The 24,008-nt window shown below is 49.1% G+C and overlaps 1 protein-coding gene across 3 annotated transcripts in view; it reads left to right on the top strand.

Moving 5' to 3' along the window:
* The window catches only part of IRAG1 (inositol 1,4,5-triphosphate receptor associated 1), a 101,707-nt gene that overhangs the window by 47,681 nt on the left and 30,018 nt on the right, over nt 1-24,008 (top strand). For 2 of the 3 annotated variants that reach the window (XM_069965041.1, XM_069965040.1), the window contains 8 exons: nt 437-624; nt 3,665-3,759; nt 4,493-4,569; nt 7,543-7,719; nt 7,827-7,904; nt 10,403-10,452; nt 13,103-13,666; nt 21,416-21,494. In XM_069965041.1, the coding sequence (XP_069821142.1) occupies nt 541-624; nt 3,665-3,759; nt 4,493-4,569; nt 7,543-7,719; nt 7,827-7,904; nt 10,403-10,452; nt 13,103-13,666; nt 21,416-21,494 (1,204 nt within the window). In that variant the 5' untranslated portion in view covers nt 437-540. The remainder of the gene's footprint in view (nt 1-436; nt 625-3,664; nt 3,760-4,492; nt 4,570-7,542; nt 7,720-7,826; nt 7,905-10,402; nt 10,453-13,102; nt 13,667-21,415; nt 21,495-24,008) is intronic. The other variant, XM_069965042.1, reaches the window with a different exon arrangement.

Below are 24,008 nucleotides of genomic sequence, written 5' to 3'. Positions count from 1 at the left end.
AAGGGAGATATACAGCACAGTAGGGCAGATATACAGCACAGTAGGGCAGATATACAGCACAGTGAGGGAGATATACAGCACAGTAGGGCAGGTTTCCAGATATACAGCACAGTAGGGCAGATATACAGCACAGTAAGGCAGATATACAGCACAGTAGGGCAGATATACAGCACAGTAGGGCAGATATACAGCACAGTAAGGCAGATATACAGCACAGTGAGGGAGATATACAGCACAGTAGGGCAGGTTTCCAGATATACAGCACAGTAGGGCAGGTTTCCAGATATACAGCACAGTGAGGGAGATATACAGCACAGTAGAGCAGATATACAGCACAGTAGGGCAGGTTTCCAGATATACAGCACACAGTGCTCAGGGGAATCCCACTATAAAGCGTATATAATATATATAACCTATTGATGTGTTTATTTTTCAGCTCACAGCAGATGACCCCCCGGCGCCCCTCCTGTGCGCAGCCAGCTGGACGTGGATGGTCAGTCCAGGACAGGGACCCCTTCAAGTCACCGGTCACCGTCCAGGATGCCCACCCTACCGGGAGTGCCGGAGCAGCCTGGAGAAGCCCAGCCGTCCTCTCCTCCTCCATCATCCCCTGCCCCAGTCAAGGTGAGCCTCCTCTGTGCCTGGATGTAACTGTCACATGACCCTGGAAGCTCAGATATGAGGAGCTGTTGGTCGCTGACTATCTTTTATGAAGCAACTTAAAAAATGGAGGCTTACTTTAAAAGGGATTGTCCCAGGATTCTAAAAATATGGCGGCTTTCTTCCAGAAACAGCGCCACCCTGTGTTCAGCTTGTGAGCGGTATTGCAGCTTAGTTCCATTGAAGTGAAAGACACTTCAATGTAATACCGCACACAACCTGAGGATAGGGGTGGCGCTGTTTATAGGAAGCAGGCCGCCATGTTTGTCAAGTGTTAGATAATGCTTGCAGGGTTTGTGGAAAGCTGGGTAATAGCCACCAACCCCATGCGGCAGGGGATGTGAGGATTGGCCGCTATCGGCCGCTGTGATGGATCGTGCACTCTTCATGTTGACATTTTTCACCAGTTTCTTCCCCCGGGAGCTTCAAGTTTTTGTACAAATTCTGCGGCTATTAATAGAGCGAGGGCGAAATTCTCAGAAATGGGTTTAATCTGTTATAAGAGACCAGTCACATGACCAGCGGGGATGACACTCCGCCACGCACAGCTCTGCTACATACAGCGCAACATCCGCTGCACCACCCCCATACAGCCCAGAGAGCACAGGGAAGTGGTACTGTGCGCTTTATATATATATACTGAGGATTACACCCAGCATACAGGACAGGAGAAGTGGTACTGTGCACTGTATATATATATAATATATATATATACTGAGGATTACACCCAGCATACAGGACAGGAGAAGTGGTACTGTGCGCTGTATATATATATACTGAGGATTACACTCAGCATACAGGACAGGAGAAGTGGTACTGTGCAGTGTATATATATACTGAGGATTACACCCAGCATACAGGAGAAGTGGTACTGTGCACTGCATATATATACTGAGGATTACACCCAGCATACAGGACAGGAGAAGTGGTACTGTGCACTGTATATATATATACTGAGGATTACACCCAGCATACAGGAGAAGTGGTACTGTGCACTGTATATATACTGAGGATTACACCCAGCATACAGGACAGGAGAAGTGGTACTGTGCACTGTATATACACTCACCGGCCACTTTATTAGGTACACCTGTCCAACTGCACGTTACCACTTAATTTCTAATCAGCCAATCACATGGCGGCAACTCAGTGCATTTAGGCATGTAGACATGGTCAAGACAATCTCCTGCAGTTCAAACCGAGCATCAGTATGGGGAAGAAAGGTGATTTGAGGCCTTTGAACGTGGCATGGTTGTTGGTGCCAGAAGGGCTGGTCTGAGTATTTCAGAAACTGCTGATCTACTGGGATTTTCACGCACAACCATCTCTAGGGTTTACAGAGAATGGTCCGAAAAAGAAAAAACATCCAGTGAGCGGCCGTTCTGTGGGCGGAAATGCCTTGTTGATGCCAGAGGTCAGAGGAGAATGGGCAGACTGGTTCCAGCTGATAGAAAGGCAACAGTGACTCAAATAGCCAACCGTTACAGCCAAGGTAGGCCGAAGAGCATCTCTGAACGCACAGTACACAGTATGGGCTACAGCAGCAGAAGACCACACCGGGGGCCACTCCGCTCAGCTAAGAACAGGAAACTGAGGCTACAATTTGCACAAGCTCATCGAAATTGGACAGTAGAAGATTGGAAAAACGTTGCCTGGTCTGATGAGTGTCGATTTCTGCTGCGACATTCGGATGGTAGGGTCAGAATTTGGCGTCAACAACATGAAAGTATGGATCCATCCTGCCTTGTATCAACGGTTCAGGCTGGTGGTGGTGGTGTCATGGTGTGGGGAATATTTTCTTGGCACTCTTTGGGCCCCTTGGTACCAATTGAGCATGGTTGCAACGCCACAGCCTACCTGAGTATTGTTGCTGACCATGTCCATCCCTTTATGACCACAATGGACCCAACATCTGATGGCGACTTTCAGCAGGATAATGCGCCATGTCCTAAAGCTAGAATCATCTCAGACTGGTTTCTTGAACATGACAATGAGGTCACTGTACTCCAATGGCCTCCACAGTCACCAGATCTCAATCCAATAGAGCATCTTTGGGATGTGGTGGAACGGGAGATTGGCATCATGGATGTGCAGCCGACAAATCTGCGGCAACTGTGTGATGCCATCATGTCAATATGGACCAAAATCTCTGAGGAAGCTTCCAGCACCTTGTTGTATCTATGCCACCAAGAATTGGGGCAGTTCTGAAGGCAAAAGGGGGTCCAACCCGTTACTAGCATGGTGTACCTAATAAAGTGGCCGCTGAGTGTATATATATACTGAGGATTACACCCAGCATACAGGACAGGAGAAGTGGTACTGTGCACTGTATATATATATATATATATACTGAGGATTACAGTCAGCATACAGGACAGGAGAAGTGGTACTGTGCAGTGTATATATATACTAAGGATTACACCCAGCATACAGGACAGGAGAAGTGGTACTGTGCACTGTGTATGTATATATATATACTGAGGATTACACCCAGCATACAGGACAGGAGAAGTGGTACTGTGCATTGTATGTGTATATATGTATATGTGTATATATATACTGAGGATTACACCCAGCATACAGGACAGGAGAAGTGGTACTGTGCACTGTATGTATATATATATATATATATATATATATATATATATATATATATATATATATACTGAGGATTACACCCAGCATACAGGACAGGAGAAGTAGCACTGTGCACTGTGTATGTATATATATACTAAGGATTACACCCAGCATACAGGACAGGAGAAGTGGTACTGTGCACTGTATATATATATATATATACTGAGGATTACACCCAGCATACAGGACAGGAGAAGTAGCACTGTGCACTGTGTATGTATATATATATACTGAGGATTACACCCAGCGTACAGGACAGGAGAAGTAGCACTGTGCACTGTGTGTGATTTGGACAATGATGCATTCGGATGTCAGTTTAGTGCCGTTCCTCTGCACCATCCATCCTGTATCTTGTGCTTCTCCTCAGGATGCAGCGGCCGGTGGGAGACTCTGCGTCCCTCCATCTATCATCCTGCCAGAACCTGGAAATTGTTTTGAGGAAAACTGTCTCGAAAGAATCCGGTAAGATGCTGTAAATGTCACCGCCACATACAGAGGACACATATCACCGCCACATACAGAGCCCAGATAACACCGCCACATACAGAGGACACATATCACCGCCACATACAGAGCCCAGATAACACCGCCACATACAGAGGACACATATCACCGCCACATACAGAGCCCAGATAACACCGCCACATACAGAGGACACATATCACCGCCACATACAGAGCCCAGATAACACCGCCACATACAGAGGACACATATCACCGCCACATACAGAGCCCAGATAACACCGCCACATACAGAGGACACATATCACCGCCACATACAGAGCCCAGATAACACCGCCACATACAGAGGACACATATCACTGCCACATACAGAGCCCAGATAACACCGCCACATACAGAGGCCACATAACACTGCCACATACAGAGGACACATAACACTGCCACATAACACTGCCACATACAGAGGCCACATAACACTGCCACATACAGAGGACACATAACACTGCCACATAACACCGCCACATACAGAGGCCACATAACACCGCCACAAACAGAGGCCACATAAAACCGCCACATATGGTTGCCACATAACATACAGAGGCCACCACCATACCATGCACACATCAGTACCCTACAGTCCGGGCTTCTATCGTATACAGCATTATTTTATTATATGTGTGTATACAGCGCAGACCCTTACAGTGACGGATCTCGTGTTTAATCTTGTCCCGCAGGCCTCACAGTCCGTCCTTCAGATCCAGTCGTCTGTCCCGGTCGTCCTTCTCGTCGGCGAGCTCCTTGATATCTGTCGGTAAGATCACAGTTGACCCTGTGTCTGGGGATTCTTAGGGGGGGGGGGCTCTTTAGGGGCTTCTCCAGGGGAAGAGCTGCTTGTGAGGTAATGGCCTCAGCACCACTTTACGCTTTAACATTGCGAGAAGAAGACGAGGACATTGTTACCGTCTTGAGCCTGAGGTTGGATTTCTAGGTTCTTCAGCTGTACTTTGCTCCATGGTGCCATCTATCTGCCGTCACCCCAGACACCTATGACTTATACCCCAATGGTAATGGGTGGCCGGGTGCACGTCTGGTCATCACTTCTTGGCAGACGACTGGAGAACGACTTTCTATTTTGATGGTAAGTACTTCAAAATATGCACATAGGCTGCCAACACATACCGTCCGGAGAGGAGCACTCCGCAGTGTTTACCGGAACAGTCTCCAGAACATCGCAGTGTGACAGCAGCAGAAGTGCCAGGAATGAGGGGTATGAGGGGCTGCCAGGGGCCGGGTAGAGGGGAAAGTGTCCTGTGTACGAGGGTTTCAGAGGTCTGGGATACAGTTTGGACCAAGGGTCAAGTGTTTGTTTCGGCACTCTTGGGTTGTCCACTCTTGACATCTGCTGAGGGTTAGTTTATGGTCATCTGCTAAAAAATAAGGTGGTCCACAAGTGTTCACTGTTGTATATGGTGGTCCCTAATTGTCTGCTGGGGGACAGGGTGGTCCATAGGTGTCTGGGGGGAACATAGTGCTAGGTATACATCCACTGGAAGATAGAGAGGTCCATAAGAATCTGCTCAGGGGATATTTCATGGAAATCTTTTGGGGAATGTGATGATGTCTCTACTGGAGGATAATGTGGTCCATAAGTGTCTACTGGAGGATAATGTGGTCCATAAGTGTCCACTGGAGGATAATGTGGTCCATAAGTGTCTACTGGAGGATAATGTGGTCCATAAGTGTCCACTGGAGGATAATGTAGTCCATAAGCATCTGTTCTGGAATAGCATGGTCCATAAGAGACCACTCTGGGACAGTGTGGTCCACAAACATCCCCTAGGCAAAGGGGTATTCTGTAAGCTTCTACTTGGAGATATGGTGGGTCCATAAGTCTCCCCTGGCTGTTAGGGTAGTCCAGAAGTGTCCTTTTGGAGGATAAAGTCGTCTATAAGTCATAGTTACAAGCTTGTCTATTGGGATCTACTTGGAAATAGGGTCATCCATAAGTAACATAGTTAATACGGTTGAAGTATTTGGTGGGGGATAGGATAATCCATATTGGGTGGTCCTTAATCTTCTACTTGGACATATGATGGTCCAAGAGCGACCACTTGAGGATAGAGTGGTCCATAAACCTTCTCGGGGGAATAGGTTGTTCCATAAGTGTACATTTGAGGATAGTGTGGTCCATAAACATCCATTGGGGAATAGAGTGGTCTCACACATCTGCTTGGGGATGGAATGTTCTTTACGCATCTGCTGGGGGATGAGTGTTATTTATGCATTTGCTGGGGGATGGGGTGGTCTTTACACATCTGTTGGGGGATGAGGTGTTCTTTATGCATCTGTTGGGGAACAGGGTGGTCCATGAGCATCCACTGGGGAATGGGGTGATCTTTACACATCTGTGGGGGATTGGGGTGGTCTTCACACATCTGCTGGTGGACAGGGTGGTCCATGAGCATCCACTGGGGGATAGGGTGGTCTTTACTCATCTGCTGGGGATGAGGTGTTCTTTATGCATCTGCTGGGGACAGGGTGGACCATGAGCATCCAGTGGGAAATAGAGTGGTTTTTACACATCTGCTGGGTGATGGGGTGGTCTTTACACATCTGCTTGGGGATGTAATGGTCTTTATGCATCTGCTGGGGGATGGGGTGGTCTTTACACAAATGCTGGGGGATGGGGTGGTCTTTACACATCTGCTGGGGGATGAGGTGTTCTTTATGCATCTGCTGGGGGACAGGGTGGTCCATGAGCATCCACTGGGGAATAGGGTGGTCTTTACACATCTGTTGGGGGACAGGGTGGTCCATGAGCTTCCACTGGGGAATAGGGTGGTCTTCACACATCTGCTGGGGATTGGGATGGTCTTTACACATCTGCTGGGGATTGGGGTGGTCTTTACACATCTGCTGGGGATTGGGGTGGTCTTTACACGTCTGCTGGGGATTGGGGTGGTCTTTACACATCTGCTGGGGGATGGGGTGGTCTTTATTGCGTATGCTGGGGATTGAGGTGGTCTTTACCCATCTGCTGGGGGATAAGATGTGCTTTACGCATCTGCTGGGGTGGTCTTTACACATCTGCTGGGGGATAGGGTGGTCTTTACAGATCTGCTAGAGAATGGGGTGGTCTTTACGCATCTGCGTGGGACAGGGTAGTCCATGAGAGTCTGCTGGGGAGAAAGGGGGGACCACACGCATTTACTTGAGGATAGGGTAGTATATAGGTGTTTGTTAGAAGTTAGGGTGGTCCCGGTTAGCGCCTGAGATGCCTCTAGACAGTTCTATCATACCTTTACTCATGATGATCAATATGTTTGATGTTGGGTGAAGGTTTTTCCTTTGTGTTATCCTGGGACAATGTTGGGGTCCTTGAAATTTATCAATCAAGTACATAGGAAAATGTCACCAGTGATAACGTAACGCAGCTGGCTGGATGTAGAGGACACCTCGCCCTCATCTATCCGCCTCATTAACTCATTTATTGGAAATAATAAGGGGTTAATGGTAGCCAAGCGGTCATTCATGGCCGGTGCACAAGACATATGTGTTTGACAACAGACGTAAACATTCTGTATCATAGTCTGGTGTCAACGAAGACAGTAGGGGCCTTATTACACTGAGCGATTATCGTGTGAATTATCGTTATATCGTTCAAATCTAAACAATCTAGTTCGCGATTGTTTATCGTTAAAAATCGCTTTGTCTAGAGCTATGTTCCTATATACAGATGGAGTAGACTTTGGTGCCATTAACAGCTCATCCGCTTCTCTTTCAGACAACAATGGTCATGTGATCGATCTGGTCCATGACAGCCTGCCCGACGTGAGGATATCAGAGGAGGATAAGAAGAAGAACCTGCAGTTATTGGAAGAGGCCAAAAAAGTCAGTGAGAAATTCCTGACCCGACGGGGGCGCCGCTCCAGATGCAGCCTCTCCGAGCCCCCCACAGGTTGTTTGTGTATTATAGGGATCGTTCGCTGTCACATAGAATAAAATTGTATTTCAATCCCTCCGTTTGTGGTTCTGTAACCAGAATGTCCCTCATCTCCTTCCTTACAGTCTCTTCACAATCACTAAGCCCCAGAGTGTCTCCCGTGCCGACCCGGAGCAACTCCTTCACCTTCCCCGCAGCACCAGGTAAAGCATGGAGAAAGTCTGGGAAACCATAGGCCTATAATCTACGATGCTATAGTCCTCCCCTATGGATCCCAGCACTGGCACAGGAAGTGACATGGCGTAGCTACTGACTTCCTGTCTGCGCAGGAAGTGGTGGTTGTATTGTCTATATGGTCTTACAGACATGGCGCAGGGGGTCAGTATTTTAGATGGCAGGCATTGTACTTGGGCACTGTTTTGGGGTACAGAGGATTACAGTCACAGTAGGGTTGGGGGGTCACACAGTTATATAATGACCCAGAGGATGAGAGGTTTAGTCCATTGCAGGAACACAACTGTGTGCAGAGGATTCCCACAGGTGCCATTCAATCTGATTCTGAGGTGCTAACATTGTGAGGAAGGTGTGTGTGTTACCTTCCTTTTTCCGCTCGCTGCTGTACTTTGTCTCCAATCTGGTCCGTAACTTTCTGCACAAGTGTCAAAGGGGAGTAATGGAGCCGCGTTCGTGCCGCATTTCGGGCCTGCTGTCGCTGCGCATGTGCGGTTGACGGCAAGGGCCGCGCGCGCCCTTGCTAGTTCGCGCATGCGCCCCCACCTCTCTGCTGCGCGCGCTTGTGCTGTAGTGTGTAGGAGGGGCGCAGGCGCACTGGGGGCCAGGGGCCTATGCCTTGCACTGCTCCTACGCTTTACGGTGCATGCGCAAATTGTTCCGCAGCCCTTGGCATCAAAAGCACATGCGCAGTGACAGATGACGTCTCCAGGAAGCCGAAGGGAGGCCTCAATGAATATTCAAGTGAAGCTGGGAGGAGGAAGTAGTTGTGAGGCGTGCCAAAGTGCGACACGAACTCAGCACCATTGCTCCTATTTGACACTTGTGCAGAAAGTTACGGACCAGATTGGAGACAAAGTACAGCAGCGAGTGGAAAAAGGAAGGTAGCACACACACTAACAGACACTCACCTTCCTCACAATGTCAGCACCTCAGAACCAGAAAAAAGTGCTGACAGATTCCCTTTAAGCCATTCCCTTTAATAACCTAGAGAGAGAGTAGGACTTAGGTTGTAGCTGTGACTGGTTCCAACCCAAAAGGAGGAGGACCTGGGAGACTCGTCCCTCAGAGCACACATGACAGTGAAATTGCCTGAGGAAGTGTCATGTGACCAAGATCTTTACTTTCTCACACGTGACCACTGGATGTGGAGTTTTTATCATTGCAGTCAATAGGTGTAGAATAGTCATACATAAAGGAAACTTACAATACCCAAACACAGTTTTGCGTACTTTTATTCCTCAGTTACACCACAACTTAAGGCTGGGATACGCGTACTGGGACACTTTACCATAAATATGGGGGAGGCCCATTCCTGAGAATTCTTGCTATGTCTCTGACTGGTTAACACTGTTATATGAGGCACTTTGGCTAGTTGGCAGAGCTATGGTTGGTATGGGCCTGCGGTTGAGGTTCAGACACTAAATTTCTGCTCATGTGTAGCATGACATGGGACAAGATAATAATGTACGTGGTAACTAAGTTTATAATGGTCCTTATGTCCTTGGTCTGCTTGTTTTAGCGGATGGAATAACATTGTGGCTGTCAGCAGTACCACCGCTCTGCAGGGGAGGAGCAGAGGAAGGCGGGCTACAGAACTGGACCACCCCCAGGGATGATGTAACTGTCCTTATATGGTAATTGCCCATATATGGCCAGTTACATGATCAGAGCTTTTCCAGGGCTGTATGATATGTTCCAGGGGGTATATGGCAGGAAGGATTCCCCCCATGGTGTGTCCGGCCCTGCCAGGCACTATTCATGGCTTCTCTCATATCCTGTAGATTGGGCCCCTGATCTTCCATAGTTCTATTTTCCCTGTTGCTGGGTGATTTCAATCATCCGCTAATTCCCCCCTCCCCCGCATAATCTCCATAAATGACGACTAATAATAGTTCACATAAATGAGGAAACATTGTTCCTGTCGGATTCCGCCTTCCGCTGCCAGGCACATGGGATTTTTTGTTTTACATTTCGGCATTTAGTGTCAGGCCTGACTGTGACTATATTAGGTATCCGGAGAACTCAGTAATGTGGAGGGAGAGGTGGCCACAGCCCGGGCGGCCCGCGAGCCGCCATGAATACTCCTGCGTCCTGTATGAAGGGGCCTGAGGATGAGGGGCAACTAGTACGGATGACAAGGAGGTTTCCAATCACTGTAGAATATTATAGTCTATGGACTTTCAGTTACTTGTAAAAAAAAATTTCAGGATCTCTGCTTGCTGTACATGAATGCAGCAATCACTGTGTACATACCACCCTGATCCCACCCCAATGCATTACACAACTGACCACCAATACGCTCTAATGAGGTTTCCCTTCACAGACAGCAAACAGAGATCCTGATAAATTGAAGCATAATACAGTAATTACACTTTAGTGGGCGTCATTGAGGCTATCAGCAGAAGGGGGCAAATACTTTCATTAAATTATGTGGATTAGAGAAATAAACTTTTCTTTCCTTGTGCAGGACCTGATCCGTATCCCAACGTCTTCCCCGCAGCTGCAGCCTTACCGCAGGTGAGAGGACGGGGCCATGAGCAGACAATAAGAAGCAAGCGCTGTGTCCTGTGCGTGTTATACTGCCACCTGCTGTCACATACTTGGTATAGCATCACCTGATGTTACTTCTTGTAGTGCCATCTGCTGCTACAAACTTGCTGTGACACCCATGAATGTTTTGGCTTTGTCACAGATTGTGATTTTAATATGTCAGTGCGATGGTCACACATGCTCAGTATCTCAGTCCTTTTTGCACTTTGTCAGTATCTCCGTCCAGGCTGTACACGCTCAGTATCTCAGTCCAGGTCACACATGCTCAGTATCTCGGTCCAGGTCACACATGCTCAGTATCTCGGTCCAGGTCACACATGCTCAGTATCTCAGTCCAGGTCACACATGCTCAGTATCTCGGTCCAGGTCACACATGCTCAGTATCTCGGTCCAGGTCACACATGCTCAGCAGCTTAGTCCAGGTCACACATGCTCAGTATCTCAGTCCAGGTCACACATGCTCAGCAGCTTAGTCCAGGTCACACATGCTCAGTATCTCAGTCCAGGTCACCCATGCTCAGCATCTCAGTCCAGGTCACACATGCTCAGCAGCTTAGTCCAGGTCACACATGCTCAGTATCTCAGTCCAGGTCACACATGCTCAGCAGCTTAGTCCAGGTCACACATGCTCAGTATCTCAGTCCAGGTCACACATGCTCAGCAGCTTAGTCCAGGTCACACATGCTCAGTATCTCAGTCCAGGTCACACATGCTCAGCAGCTTAGTCCAGGTCACACATGCTCAGTATCTCAGTCCAGGTCACACATGCTCAGCAGCTTAGTCCAGGTCACACATGCTCAGTATCTCAGTCCAGGTCACACATGCTCAGTATCTCAGTCCAGGTCACACATGCTCAGTATCTCGGTCCAGGTCACATATGCTCAGTATCTCAGTCCAGGTCACACATGCTCAGTATCTCGGTCCAGGTCACACATGCTCAGCAGCTTAGTCCAGGTCACACATGCTCAGTATCCCGGTCCAGGTCACACATGCTCAGTATCTCGGTCCAGGTCACACATGCTCAGTATCTCGGTCCAGGTCACACATGCTCAGTATCTCGGTCCAGGTCACACATGCTCAGTATCTCGGTCCAGGTCACACATGCTCAGTATCTCGGTCCAGGTCACACATGCTCAGTATCTCGGTCCAGGTCACACGTGCTCAGTATCTCGGTCCAGGTCACACGTGCTCAGTATCTCGGTCCAGGTCACACGTGCTCAGTATCTCGGTCCAGGTCACACATGCTCAGTAGCTTAGTCCAGGTCGCACATGCTCAGTATCTCGGTCCAGGTCACACATGCTCAGTATCTCGGTCCAGGTCACACGTGCTCAGTATCTCGGTCCAGTTCACACGTGCTCAGTATCTCAGTCCAGGTCACACATGCTCAGCAGCTTAGTCCAGGTCACACATGCTCAGTATCTCAGTCCAGGTCACACATGCTCAGCAGCTTAGTCCAGGTCACACATGCTCAGTATCTCAGTCCAGGTCACACATGCTCAGCAGCTTAGTCCAGGTCACACATGCTCAGTATCTCAGTCCAGGTCACACATGCTCAGTATCTCAGTCCAGGTCACACATGCTCAGTATCTCGGTCCAGGTCACATATGCTCAGTATCTCAGTCCAGGTCACACATGCTCAGTATCTCGGTCCAGGTCACACATGCTCAGCAGCTTAGTCCAGGTCACACATGCTCAGTATCCCGGTCCAGGTCACACATGCTCAGTATCTCGGTCCAGGTCACACATGCTCAGTATCTCGGTCCAGGTCACACATGCTCAGTATCTCGGTCCAGGTCACACATGCTCAGTATCTCGGTCCAGGTCACACATGCTCAGTATCTCGGTCCAGGTCACACATGCTCAGTATCTCGGTCCAGGTCACACGTGCTCAGTATCTCGGTCCAGGTCACACATGCTCAGTATCTCGGTCCAGGTCACACATGCTCAGTAGCTTAGTCCAGGTCGCACATGCTCAGTATCTCGGTCCAGGTCACACGTGCTCAGTATCTCGGTCCAGGTCACACGTGCTCAGTATCTCGGTCCAGTTCACACGTGCTCAGTATCTCGGTCCAGTTCACACGTGCTCAGTATCTCGGTCCAGGTCACACATGCTCAGTATCTCGGTCCAGGTCACACATGCTCAGTAGCTCGGTCCAGGTCGCACATGCTCAGTATCTCGGTCCAGGTCACACATGCTCAGTATCTCGGTCCAGGTCACACATGCTCAGTATCTCGGTCCAGTTCACAACTGCTCAGTATCTCGGTCCAGGTCACACATGCTCAGTATCTCGGTCCAGGTCACTTATGCTCAGTAGTTCCTGGCAGTGAGTGATTACCAGTACTGTGCAGCCAGTCAATAAGAGCTTGCGCACGTCTTCCCGTCATCACTGGACATGTTAGATCTCCGCTTGCTGTCATTGAAATGTTCTTGCAGCAGTAACCATGGGTGGGGGTCATTGTGGCTGTTACTTCTGGTCATACATACTGTCAGCACCCGCTTAGACTTAGGCCTATGGCCCGGGGGGAGGGGGTGTCCTAAAGGGTCGGACCCCCATTGATCCAGACTCTTTTCCAGCACCATCTCCATATAACTTCTTCTCATTTCCATTGTTGTAGAATGGAACCAAAGGATTGCTGGATCGGAAGGACAATGACCAGCGGAAGATTTCCCAGGGCCGGCTTACCCCGCGTCCTCACAGCCTTACAGCCGCCTCCAAGGACACCCTGCATGAACAGAAGGAAAACTTTGACCCCCTTAAGCCTGTGAGCAGCCCATGTAAAGCCGCCGGCCCTGACATCTCTAAACCGTCCGTCATCAAGTCCAGAATCATCCCTGAGCTGGAGCTGCAGAGATCCATCCTGAAGAAGCCGGGGGGCGACCCCCCACGACCCGCCGAGGCTCCAGCTCTCACTGGTGTGGCCTTCAAAGTCCCAGGGCCGCCTCAAGCTTCTGTTGACTCTAAGCTTGGGGCAGCTGGGGTCCGTCCCCCGCTCCTGAGGGCCCTGTCCTGGGACAGTATGGAGCCCGAGCAGAAGAATAAGTCCAGCTTAGAGTCACCTATAAAAGACGCATTTGTTTCCAACCCGGAGAAATGTAGCAATAAATTCCCCAAATTCCCCGGGCTGAAAGATTTTCATATACAACCTGTGCGACTGCAGAAGCTGACCAAGCTGCGGGAGGTGAGTGACCACCATGTCTATGATCAATGGCCGCCTTAAAGGGGCACTCCAGCAAAAATCTTTTAAATCAACTGGTATCAGAAAGTTATACAGATTTGTAATTTACTTCTATTCCAAAATCTCCAGTCTTCCAGTACTTATCAGCTGCTGTAAGTCCTGCAGGAGGTGGTGTATTCTCTCCAGTCTGACACAGTGCTCTCTGCTGCCACCTCTGTCCATGTCAGGAACTGTCCAAAGCAGGAGAGGTTCTCTATGGGGATTTGCTGCTGCTCTGGACAGATCCTGACATGGACAGAGGTGGCAGCAGAGAGCACTGTGTCAGACTGGAGAGAATACACAACTTCCTGCAGGACATACAGCAGCTGATAAGTACACTGGGAATGCTGTGATAGACACTTTGGTGACAGAACCGATCCTGCAGCCGTGTGTCCGTCACATGACCAGCACAGGGTTTTATACAATAGAAGTGAACGATTCCTATTGAATGACAGCGAGCATAGGTCTTAAAAGGTTTATCCTGCAAGGGAAAAGTTGTATATACTGCGGCAAGTATATAGTAAATAGTAAGGCCCCATGCACATGTGCAGACCGCGAAGGATTAACAGACCTCCCGGCATCATGTAGCACCAAAAGTATTTAAATCTTCGCAGCACTGCACTGACAGTCACACAGCTATAGCAGTACAGCCCGGTGAAGATTTAAATACTTTTAAAGGGGTCTTCCACTCAAATATAACTTTTGTTATGTTGCTGCCCATGGTGAGACTAACAATTTCTTCCATACTTGTTATTATCTACTCAGTCTCCTTCCCCCAGTTCTCAGCTGCTGCTGCTTTCTGCTGAAGACACAAAAATCTATGTGTGAGCTTTTCTCTCCATCCCCCCCTCTCTGCTGAGTAAACAAGTCCCTGGCAGGCTGTATCTGCAACATTGTAGCTTCTTTGTAATGCTGGGAGGATTAATCACAGTGAGTTCATCAGCAGCTTTGCCTCAGATTAATCCTCCCAGCATTACAAAGAAGCTACACTGTTGCAGATACAGACAGTCAGGGACTTGTTTACATCAGCCATCTCAGGAAGGAGGGGGGAGAAGGAGACAGAGAGAAAAGCTCACGCACAGATTTTTGTGTCTTCAGCAGAAAGAAGCAGCTAAGAACTAGGGGAAGGAGACTGAATAGATAATAACAAGTATGGAAAGAATTGTTAGTCTCACCATGGGCAGCAACATATCACAAGTTATGTCTGAGCAGAATACCCCTTTAAATACTTTTGGCGCTCCCGGAATTATCATGCGTGCAGCTTCATGCATGGTCTGCACGTTCTGTGATTCAGGTTCTGTGCCCTAAGGTATCTATGCTTACCTCTCTACGCTCCCTGGTGCCCTCCGCTGAATGTCCCACCCTCTAAGATGGGCTCATCTCAGCAGTGACAACCTGCTCAGCCAATCACTGCCCAGGGCGCTCTCCCTTCTCTGTCACTGATTGGCTGAGCGATCTGCCGCTGCTGAGACGAGTCCAGAGGGTGGGATCATTCAGCGAGGTGAGCATAGCCTCTTTATTAGCTCCTGTATACTTCTACAACCTTTCCCTCGGCGGATAAGCTGCCGATAATAATACAGTGGAGTTTGCTGCAGCTGCTGCACACCTCTTTCACCCTCATTTATTTTCTTATCAGGATGGTAAATGGTTATTTCCTGCTTGAGCCTCTGTGAGTCTGCAGGGGGCGCTGTTCTCATGTGGATAGTATCTGCTGACAGTGAGCAATGATGATCTTACGGGATTCATCTATATCTGTCTCCTGTTACTTCTTTATAAAGTTATTCTGCATTGTAGTCGACTTCACTGGGCTGCTGCATGACCCTAATGTCTGTAAAGTCTATAAATCCAACCTTAAAGGGGTACTCCAGCCAAAATCTTTTTCTTTAAAATTAACTGGTGTCAGAAAGTTATATTACTTCTAATTTACTTCTATTTAAAAATCTCCAGTCTCGCAGTACTTATCAGCTGCTGTATGTCCTGCAGGAAGTGGTGTATTCTCTCCAGTCTGACACAGTGCTCTCTGCTGCCACCTCTGTCCATGTCAGGAAATGTCCAGAGCAGCAGCAAATCCCCAAAGAAAACCTCTCCTGCTCTGGACAGTTCCTGACATGGACAGAGGTGGCAGCAGAGAGCACTGTGTCAGACTGGAGAGAATACACCACTTCCTGTAGGACATACAGCAGCTGATAAGTACTGGAAAAGTGGAGATTATCTGAAAGAGAAAACTTTTTGCCGTGTCATTGTTAAATGGAAAGTTTTGCAACTTTTATATATAAATCCATCAGGATCTCTGCTTGCTGTCAGTTAATGGGAACAGTTCCAGTTTGGAAGCTAAAATCCTCTACAGACCCGGTGTAGACAATGCTCTGTGAGCTCCAGACTGATACATTGTACATAGCTAGTCCTGCTCTCAGCTGTATCCAGTGTAGACAATGCTCTGTGAGCTCCAGACTGATACATTGTACATAGCTAGTCCTGCTCTCAGCTGTATCCAGTGTAGACAATGCTCTGTGAGCTCCAGACTGATACATTGTACATAGCTAGTCCTGCTCTGTATCCAGTGTAGACAATGCTCTGTGAGCTCCAGACTGATACATTGTACATAGCTAGTCCTGCTCTCAGCTGTATCCAGTGTAGACAATGCTCTGTGAGCTCCAGACTGATACATTGTACATAGCTAGTCCTGCTCTGTATCCAGTGTAGACAATGCTCTGTGAGCTCCAGACTGATACATTGTACATAGCTAGTCCTGCTCTCAGCTGTATCCAGTGTAGACAATGCTCTGTGAGCTCCAGACTGATACATTGTACATAGCTAGTCCTGCTCTCAGCTGTATCCAGTGTAGACAATGCTCTGTGAGCTCCAGACTGATACATTATACATAGCTAGTCCTGCTCTCAGCTGTATCCAGTGTAGACAATGCTCTGTGAGCTCCAGACTGATACATTGTACATAGCTAGTCCTGCTCTCAGCTGTATCCAGTGTAGACAATGCTCTGTGAGCTCCAGACTGATACATTATACATAGCTAGTCCTGCTCTCAGCTGTATCCAGTGTAGACAATGCTCTGTGAGCTCCAGACTGATACATTGTACATAGCTAGTCCTGCTCTCAGCAGAGAAGTGATACAGTTGTATCCACCTTAGCTACAATGTATCTCATCCATGGCTCTGCAGCTCCCCCATGCTGGACGCTGCAGCTCTGCTTGTTCAGATTGGCTGCTGTGTATAAGCACAACCTCCTGCAGTATCAGGTGAGACTTATTATACTCGGGGGACACAGATGGACCCCGGAGGGCTGTGACCACATAAACAGGAAGGGTCTGATGACTTGTGGTGTCAGCGCGGAGGGCGGCTCAGGAGTTACCTCCATGGAGGATCTCACACACATCATCCTCTCCGGATACCTTCCTTCCTGACTTGATGTCAACAACTTGTGAAGCTCCCGCTGCAGCTGTGGCGGGGGACGGGGCGTGTTACCATGAAGAGATGCGGCACGTCTCCCTCATACCTGAGGATTTCTATTGTAAAGATACAAGATGAAATGTTATTGTGTGAGAAGCCGCCATGCTGTACGACATCTCATCCTGTACTCCTCCTCTCCCTCCTCCCCCAGCACCGCTCAGTCCTCTCCATCTCATCTGCCTCATCCTCACTCCTTCACTCCATACCACAAGTACAGGACAAGATACCGTCCTCCAGTATCCCGTCCTCACCCTATTCTATACCGTCCTCCAGTATCCCGTCCTCACCCTATTCTATACTCTCCTCCAGTATCCCGTCCTCACCCTATTCTATACCGTCCTCCAGTATCCCGTCCTCACCCTATTCTATACCGTCCTCCAGTATCCCGTCCTCACCCTATTCTATATCGTCCTCCAGTATCCCATCCTCACCCTATTCTATACCGTCCTCCAGTATCCCATCCTCACCCTATTGTATACTCTCCTCCAGTATCCCGTCCTCACCCTATTCTATACCGTCCTCCAGTATCCCGTCCTCACCCTATTCTATACTGTCCTCCAGTATCCCATCCTCACCCTATTCTATACCGTCCTCCAGTATCCAGTCCTCACCCTATTCTATGCCGTCCTCCAGTATCCCGTCCTCACCCTATTCTATACCGTCCTCCAGTATCCCGTCCTCACCCTATTCTATACTGTCCTCCAGTATCCCATCCTCACCCTATTCTATACTGTCCTCCAGTATCCCATCCTCACCCTATTCTATACCGTCCTCCAGTATCCCGTCCTCACCCTATTCTATACCGTCCTCCAGTATCCCATCCTCACCCTATTCTATACCGTCCTCCAGTATCCCGTCCTCACCCTATTCTATACTGTCCTCCAGTATCCCATCCTCACCCCATTCCATACATCCTGTAGTATTCTGTCCTCACCCCATTTTATACCGTCCTCCAGTATCCCGTCCTCACCCTATTCTATACCGTCCTCCAGTATCCCGTCCTCACCCTATTCTATACCGTCCTCCAGTATCCCATCCTCACCCTATTCTATACCGTCCTCCAGTATCCCATCCTCACCCTATTCTATACCGTCCTCCAGTATCCTGTCCTCACCCTATTCTATACCGTCCTCCAGTATCCCATCCTCACCCTATTCTATACCGTCCTCCAGTATCCCATCCTCACCCTATTCTATACTGTCCTCCAGTATCCAGTCCTCACCCTATTCTATGCCGTCCTCCAGTATCCCGTCCTCACCCTATTCTATACCGTCCTCCAGTATCCCGTCCTCACCCTATTCTATACTGTCCTCCAGTATCCCATCCTCACCCTATTCTATACCGTCCTCCAGTATCCCGTCCTCACCCTATTCTATACTGTCCTCCAGTATCCCGTCCTCACCCTATTCTATACTGTCCTCCAGTATCCCATCCTCACCCCATTCCATACATCCTGTAGTATTCTGTCCTCACCCCATTTTATACCGTCCTCCAGTATCCCGTCCTCACCCTATTCCATACCGTCCTCCACTATCCTGTCCTCACCCTATTCTATACCGTCCTCCAGTATCCCATCCTCACCCTATTCTATACCGTCCTCCAGTATCCCGTCCTCACCCCATTTTATACCGTCCTCCACTATCCTGTCCTCACCCTATTCTATACTCTCCTCCAGTATCCCATCCTCACCCTATTCTATACCGTCCTCCAGTATCCCATCCTCACCCTATTCTATACCGTCCTCCAGTATCCCGTCCTCACCCCATTTTATACCGTCCTCCACTATCCTGTCCTCACCCTATTCTATACTCTCCTCCAGTATCCCATCCTCACCCTATTCTATACCGTCCTCCAGTATCCCGTCCTCACCCCATTTTATACCGTCCTCCACTATCCTGTCCTCACCCTATTCTATACTCTCCTCCAGTATCCCGTCCTCACCCCATTCTATACTCTCCTCCAGTATCCCATCCTCACCCCGTTCTATACTCTCCTCCAGTATCCTGTCGTCACCCCATTCCATACCGTCCTCCAGTATCCTGTCCTCACCCCATTCCATTCCGTCCTCCAGTATCCTGTCCTCACCCCATTCCATTCCGTCCTCCAGTATCCTGTCATCACCCCATTCCATACCGTCCTCCAGTATCCCGTCCTCACCCCATTCCATGCTGTCCTCCAGTATCCTGTCCTCACCCCATTCTATACTGTCCTCCAGTATCCTGTCCTCACCCCATTCCACACCGTTCTCCAGTATCCTGTCCTCACCTCATTCCATATTGTCCTCTAGTGTCCTGTCCTCACCCCATTCCATTCCATCCTCCAGTATCCTGTCCTCACCCCATTCCATACTCTCCTCCAGTATCCTAACCTCACCTCATTCCATACTGTCCTCACCCCATTCCATACTCTCCTCCAGTATCCTGACCTCACCTCATTCTATACTGTCCTCACCCCATTCCATCCTCCAGTATCCTGTCCTCACCCCATTCCATACCGTCCTCCAGTATCCCCTCCTCACTCCATTTCATACCGTCCTCCAGTATCCTGTCCTCACCCCCTTCCATACTCTCCTCCAGTATCCTGTCCTCACCTCATTCCATACTGTCCTCACCCCATTCCATCCTCCAGTATCCTGTCCTCACCCCATTCCATTCCATCCTCCAGTATCCCGTCCACACCCCATTCTATACTGTGCCCACCCCATTCCATACATCCTGTAGTATCCTGTCCTCACCCCATTCCATACCGTTCCTCCAGTATCCTGTCCTCACTCCATTTCATACTGTCTTCCAGGATCCCGTCCTCACCCCATTCTATACTGTCCTCCAGTATCCCGTCCTCACCCCATTCCATATCGTCCTCCAGTATCCTGTCCTAACCCCATTCCATTCCGTCCTCCATTATCCTGTCCTCACCCCATTCCATACCGTCCTTTAGTATCCTGTCCTCACCCCATTCCATATCGTCCTCCAGTATCCTGTCCTCACCTTATTCCATACTGTCCTCACCCCATTCCATACCGTCCTCCAGTATCCTGTCCTCACCTCATTCCATACTGTCCTCTAGTATCCTGTCCTCACCCTATTTCATACTGTCCTCCAGTATCCTGTCCTCACCCCATTCCATACATCCTCCAGTATCCTGTCCTCACCCCATTCCATACTGTCCTCCATTATCCTTTCCTCACCTCATTCCATACCATCCTCCAGTATCCTGTCCTCACCCCATTCTATACCGTCCTCCAGTATCCTGTCCTTACCCCATTCCATACCGTCCTCCAGTATCCTGTCCTCACCCCATTCCATACTGTCCTCACCCCATTCCATACCGTCCTCCAGTATCCTGTCCTCACCCCATTCCATACTGTCCTCCATTATCCTTTCCTCACCTCGTTCCATACCGTCCTCCAGTATCCTGTCCTCACCCCATTCCATACCGTCCTCCAGTATCCTGTCCTCACCCCATTCCATACCGTCCTCCAGTATCCTGTCCTCACCCTATTTCATACTGTCCTCCAGTATCCCGTCCTCACCCCATTCCATACCGTCCTCCAGTATCCCGTCCTCACCCCATTCCATTCCGTCCTCCAGTATCCTGTCCTCACCCCATTCCATACCGTCCTCCAGTATCCCGTCCTCACCCCATTCCATACATCCTCCAGTATCCTGTCCTCACCCCATTCCATACCGTCCTCCATTATCCTTTACTCACCTCATTCCATACCGTCTTCCGGTATCCCATCCTGCAGTATCTCATCCTCCATCATACCATCCTCCGGTATCGCATCCTCCATCATACCATCCTCCGGTATCCCATCCTCCATCATACCATCCTCCGGTATCCCATCCTCCGGTATCCCATCCTCCATCATACCATCCTCCGGTATCGCATCCTCCATCATACCATCCTCCGGTATCCCATCCTCCATCATACCATCCTCCGGTATCCCATCCTCCGGTATCCCATCCTCCGGTATCCCATCCTCCATCATACCATCCTCCGGTATCCCATCCTCCATCATACCATCCTTGCCTTCCTACATATTACCTGTATTCCATTCTCATCATCCCCTCTCTCCACCACAGTCCCATCTCTCATTCTATAGGCTCCATCTTTATATATCTACGCTGACATATTTCCAACCATCTCATTCTTCTTCCCTTCCTTTTCTTACAGGAGATAAAGTAACCGGTGATATATTATCCCTTCTCCCCTCCAAACCATTAATCACAGCTGTATTTCCTGTTCAGGAACATAAACTGATGAGAAGTCAGAACCTCACGGGGCAGAAGCTTCCAGACCTCAGCGAGGCGGCCGAGCAGGAAGGAGGTATGACACCGAAGCTCTCCTATATATCCCTCTAAAGAGCCAGAGAAACGCAAGAGCAAGGCCCCAGGGGCCCATAGTGTCACATAATAGGGGAGAGAACTCTGGTCACACAATACCTGCAAGCGACAAGTGTCCCGCATGCAATACCTATGTGTTTCTGTAAGAGAAGATCTGGAGACCCTTACTGTACGTACAAAAAATCCACAACTTACAATATATTCAGGATAGGGACTTAGGTTCATAGTACACGGTATATTACTAGTATATAAAACATTACCTCCAAATGAAGGGACACTATATGTTTTCAAGTTCTTCCAAAGATACTTAAAGGGGTACTCCACTCACACATAAGTTTTGATATGTTGCTGCCCGTGGTAAGACTAACAATTCCTTCCATACTTTTTATTATCTATTCAGTCTCCTTCCCCCAGTTCTCAGCTGCTGCTTTCTGCTGAAGACACAAAAATCTGTGTGTGAGCTTTTCTCTCTGTCTCCCCCTCCTCCCCCCTCCCTTCTGAGACGGCTGATGTTAACAAGTCCCTTGCATGCTGTGTCTGCAACACTGTAGCCTCTTTGTAATGCTGGGAGACTTTATCATAGTGAGTTCATCAGCAACTTGACCTCAGAATAACCCTTCCAGCATTACAAAGAAGCTACAATGTTGCAGATACAGCCTGCCAGAGACTTGTTTACATCAGCCACTTCAGATGGGATTGTCTGAATGTAATTGTCCAATATACAGCGATCACTAGATCACTTTTTTTCATAGGTTTTTTTTTACCAGTTATATAATGGATGATAAAATATGTCTCCTTTTATGACACCACGTAATTGTCAACCAAAAATGGTTGTTCACTCGCTTTCTCTACTCTGATATCACTTTTAATTCATTTATTGTTAAGGAATGTATTTTTCTTATATCCGAAACCAATGTCGGCCATAAATCACATGACCACAGAGGCCATGGCTGCTGAAAACAAGTAACAGGGGGGGCCTTGTAGGGGAACAGCTGTAGTCCTGCAGTCTGCCGGGGGGCCCCTGGTGGGAGCCGGGCCTCTGTCCCTGCCCTCAGCCTAATTAGAGGTAATTATATTAGGTGGGGCGGCCCACCGGAAGATTTTCCGCTCCTCCGATGGGCCAGTCCAGCACTGTCTGAAAATTGGTTCACCTTTAAAGAGAATTAGGGATGACTAGCAAGTAGTTTCCAGTGTTTTAGGACTGCGTTGTTAATAATCTTTGATTGTCTATGGTATCCTGGACTGTATACAATCCTCGTCTCAACCTTTGTGTTTTTCTATTTTTAGGTCTCGTTTTTCTGTCTCACTTCCCTTTCTACTTTCTCTTTTCCCGTATCTCCTCTCTAGACACTTTCCATTTCTTGCATAAACCTCATATTCTTCGTCTGTATTGGCTTTTCTTCTAGCTCCTATGAATTACTATTATTATTTATTTTTAAAGTGCCCTTGATTCCGGAGCGCCATAAGTGATAGGGGGTGACAAACAGGAAGATTACTAAATCAAAGCACGTGAATAAGGTAAACGGCAGACTGGTACATAGGGAGAGAGGAGCCTGCCCACCAGGTATTACATAGGGAGAGAGGAGCCTGCCCGCCAGGTATTACATAGGGAGAGAGGAGCCTGCCCGCCAGGTATTACATAGGGAGAGAGGACCCTGCCCGCCAGGGCTTACATAGGGAGAGAGGACCCTGCCCACCAGGTATTACATAGGGAGAGAGGAGCCTGCCCGCCAGGTATTACATAGGGAGAGAGGAGCCTGCCCGCCAGGTATTACATAGGGAGAGAGGACCCTGCCCGCCAGGGCTTACATAGGGAGAGAGGACCCTGCCCGCCAGGTATTACATAGGGAGAGAGGAGCCTGCCCGCCAGGTATTACATAGGGAGAGAGGAGCCTGCCCGCCAGGTATTACATAGGGAGAGAGGACCCTGCCCGCCAGGTATTACATAGGGAGAGAGGACCCTGCCCGCCAGGTATTACATAGGGACTGAGGAGCCTGCCCGCCAGGTATTACATAGGGAGAGAGGAGCCTGCCCACCAGGTATTACATAGGGAGAGAGGAGCCTGCCCGCCAGGGCTTACATAGGGAGAGAGGAGCCTGCCCGCCAGGTATTACATAGGGAGAGAGGAGCCTGCCCGCCAGGGATTACATAGGGAGAGAGGAGCCTGCCCGCCAGGGCTTACATAGGGAGAGAGGACCCTGCCCACCAGGGCTTACATAGGGAGAGAGGAGCCTGCCCGCCAGGTATTACATAGGGAGAGAGGAGCCTGCCCACCAGGGATTACATAGGGAGAGAGGAGCCTGCCCACCAGGTATTACATAGGGAGAGAGGAGCCTGCCCACCAGGTATTACATAGGGAGAGAGGAGCCTGCCCACCAGGTATTACATAGGGAGAGAGGAGCCTGCCCACCAGGTATTACATAGGGAGAGAGGAGCCTGCCCGCCAGGTATTACATAGGGAGAGAGGAGCCTGCCCGCCAGGTATTACATAGGGAG

This window comes from Dendropsophus ebraccatus, chromosome 4, assembly GCF_027789765.1.
Source record: "Dendropsophus ebraccatus isolate aDenEbr1 chromosome 4, aDenEbr1.pat, whole genome shotgun sequence".
Lineage (NCBI taxonomy): Eukaryota > Metazoa > Chordata > Amphibia > Anura > Hylidae > Dendropsophus > Dendropsophus ebraccatus.
Note: the sequence above shows the minus strand (reverse complement) of the source record. Positions and strands in the feature narration are given on the sequence as shown.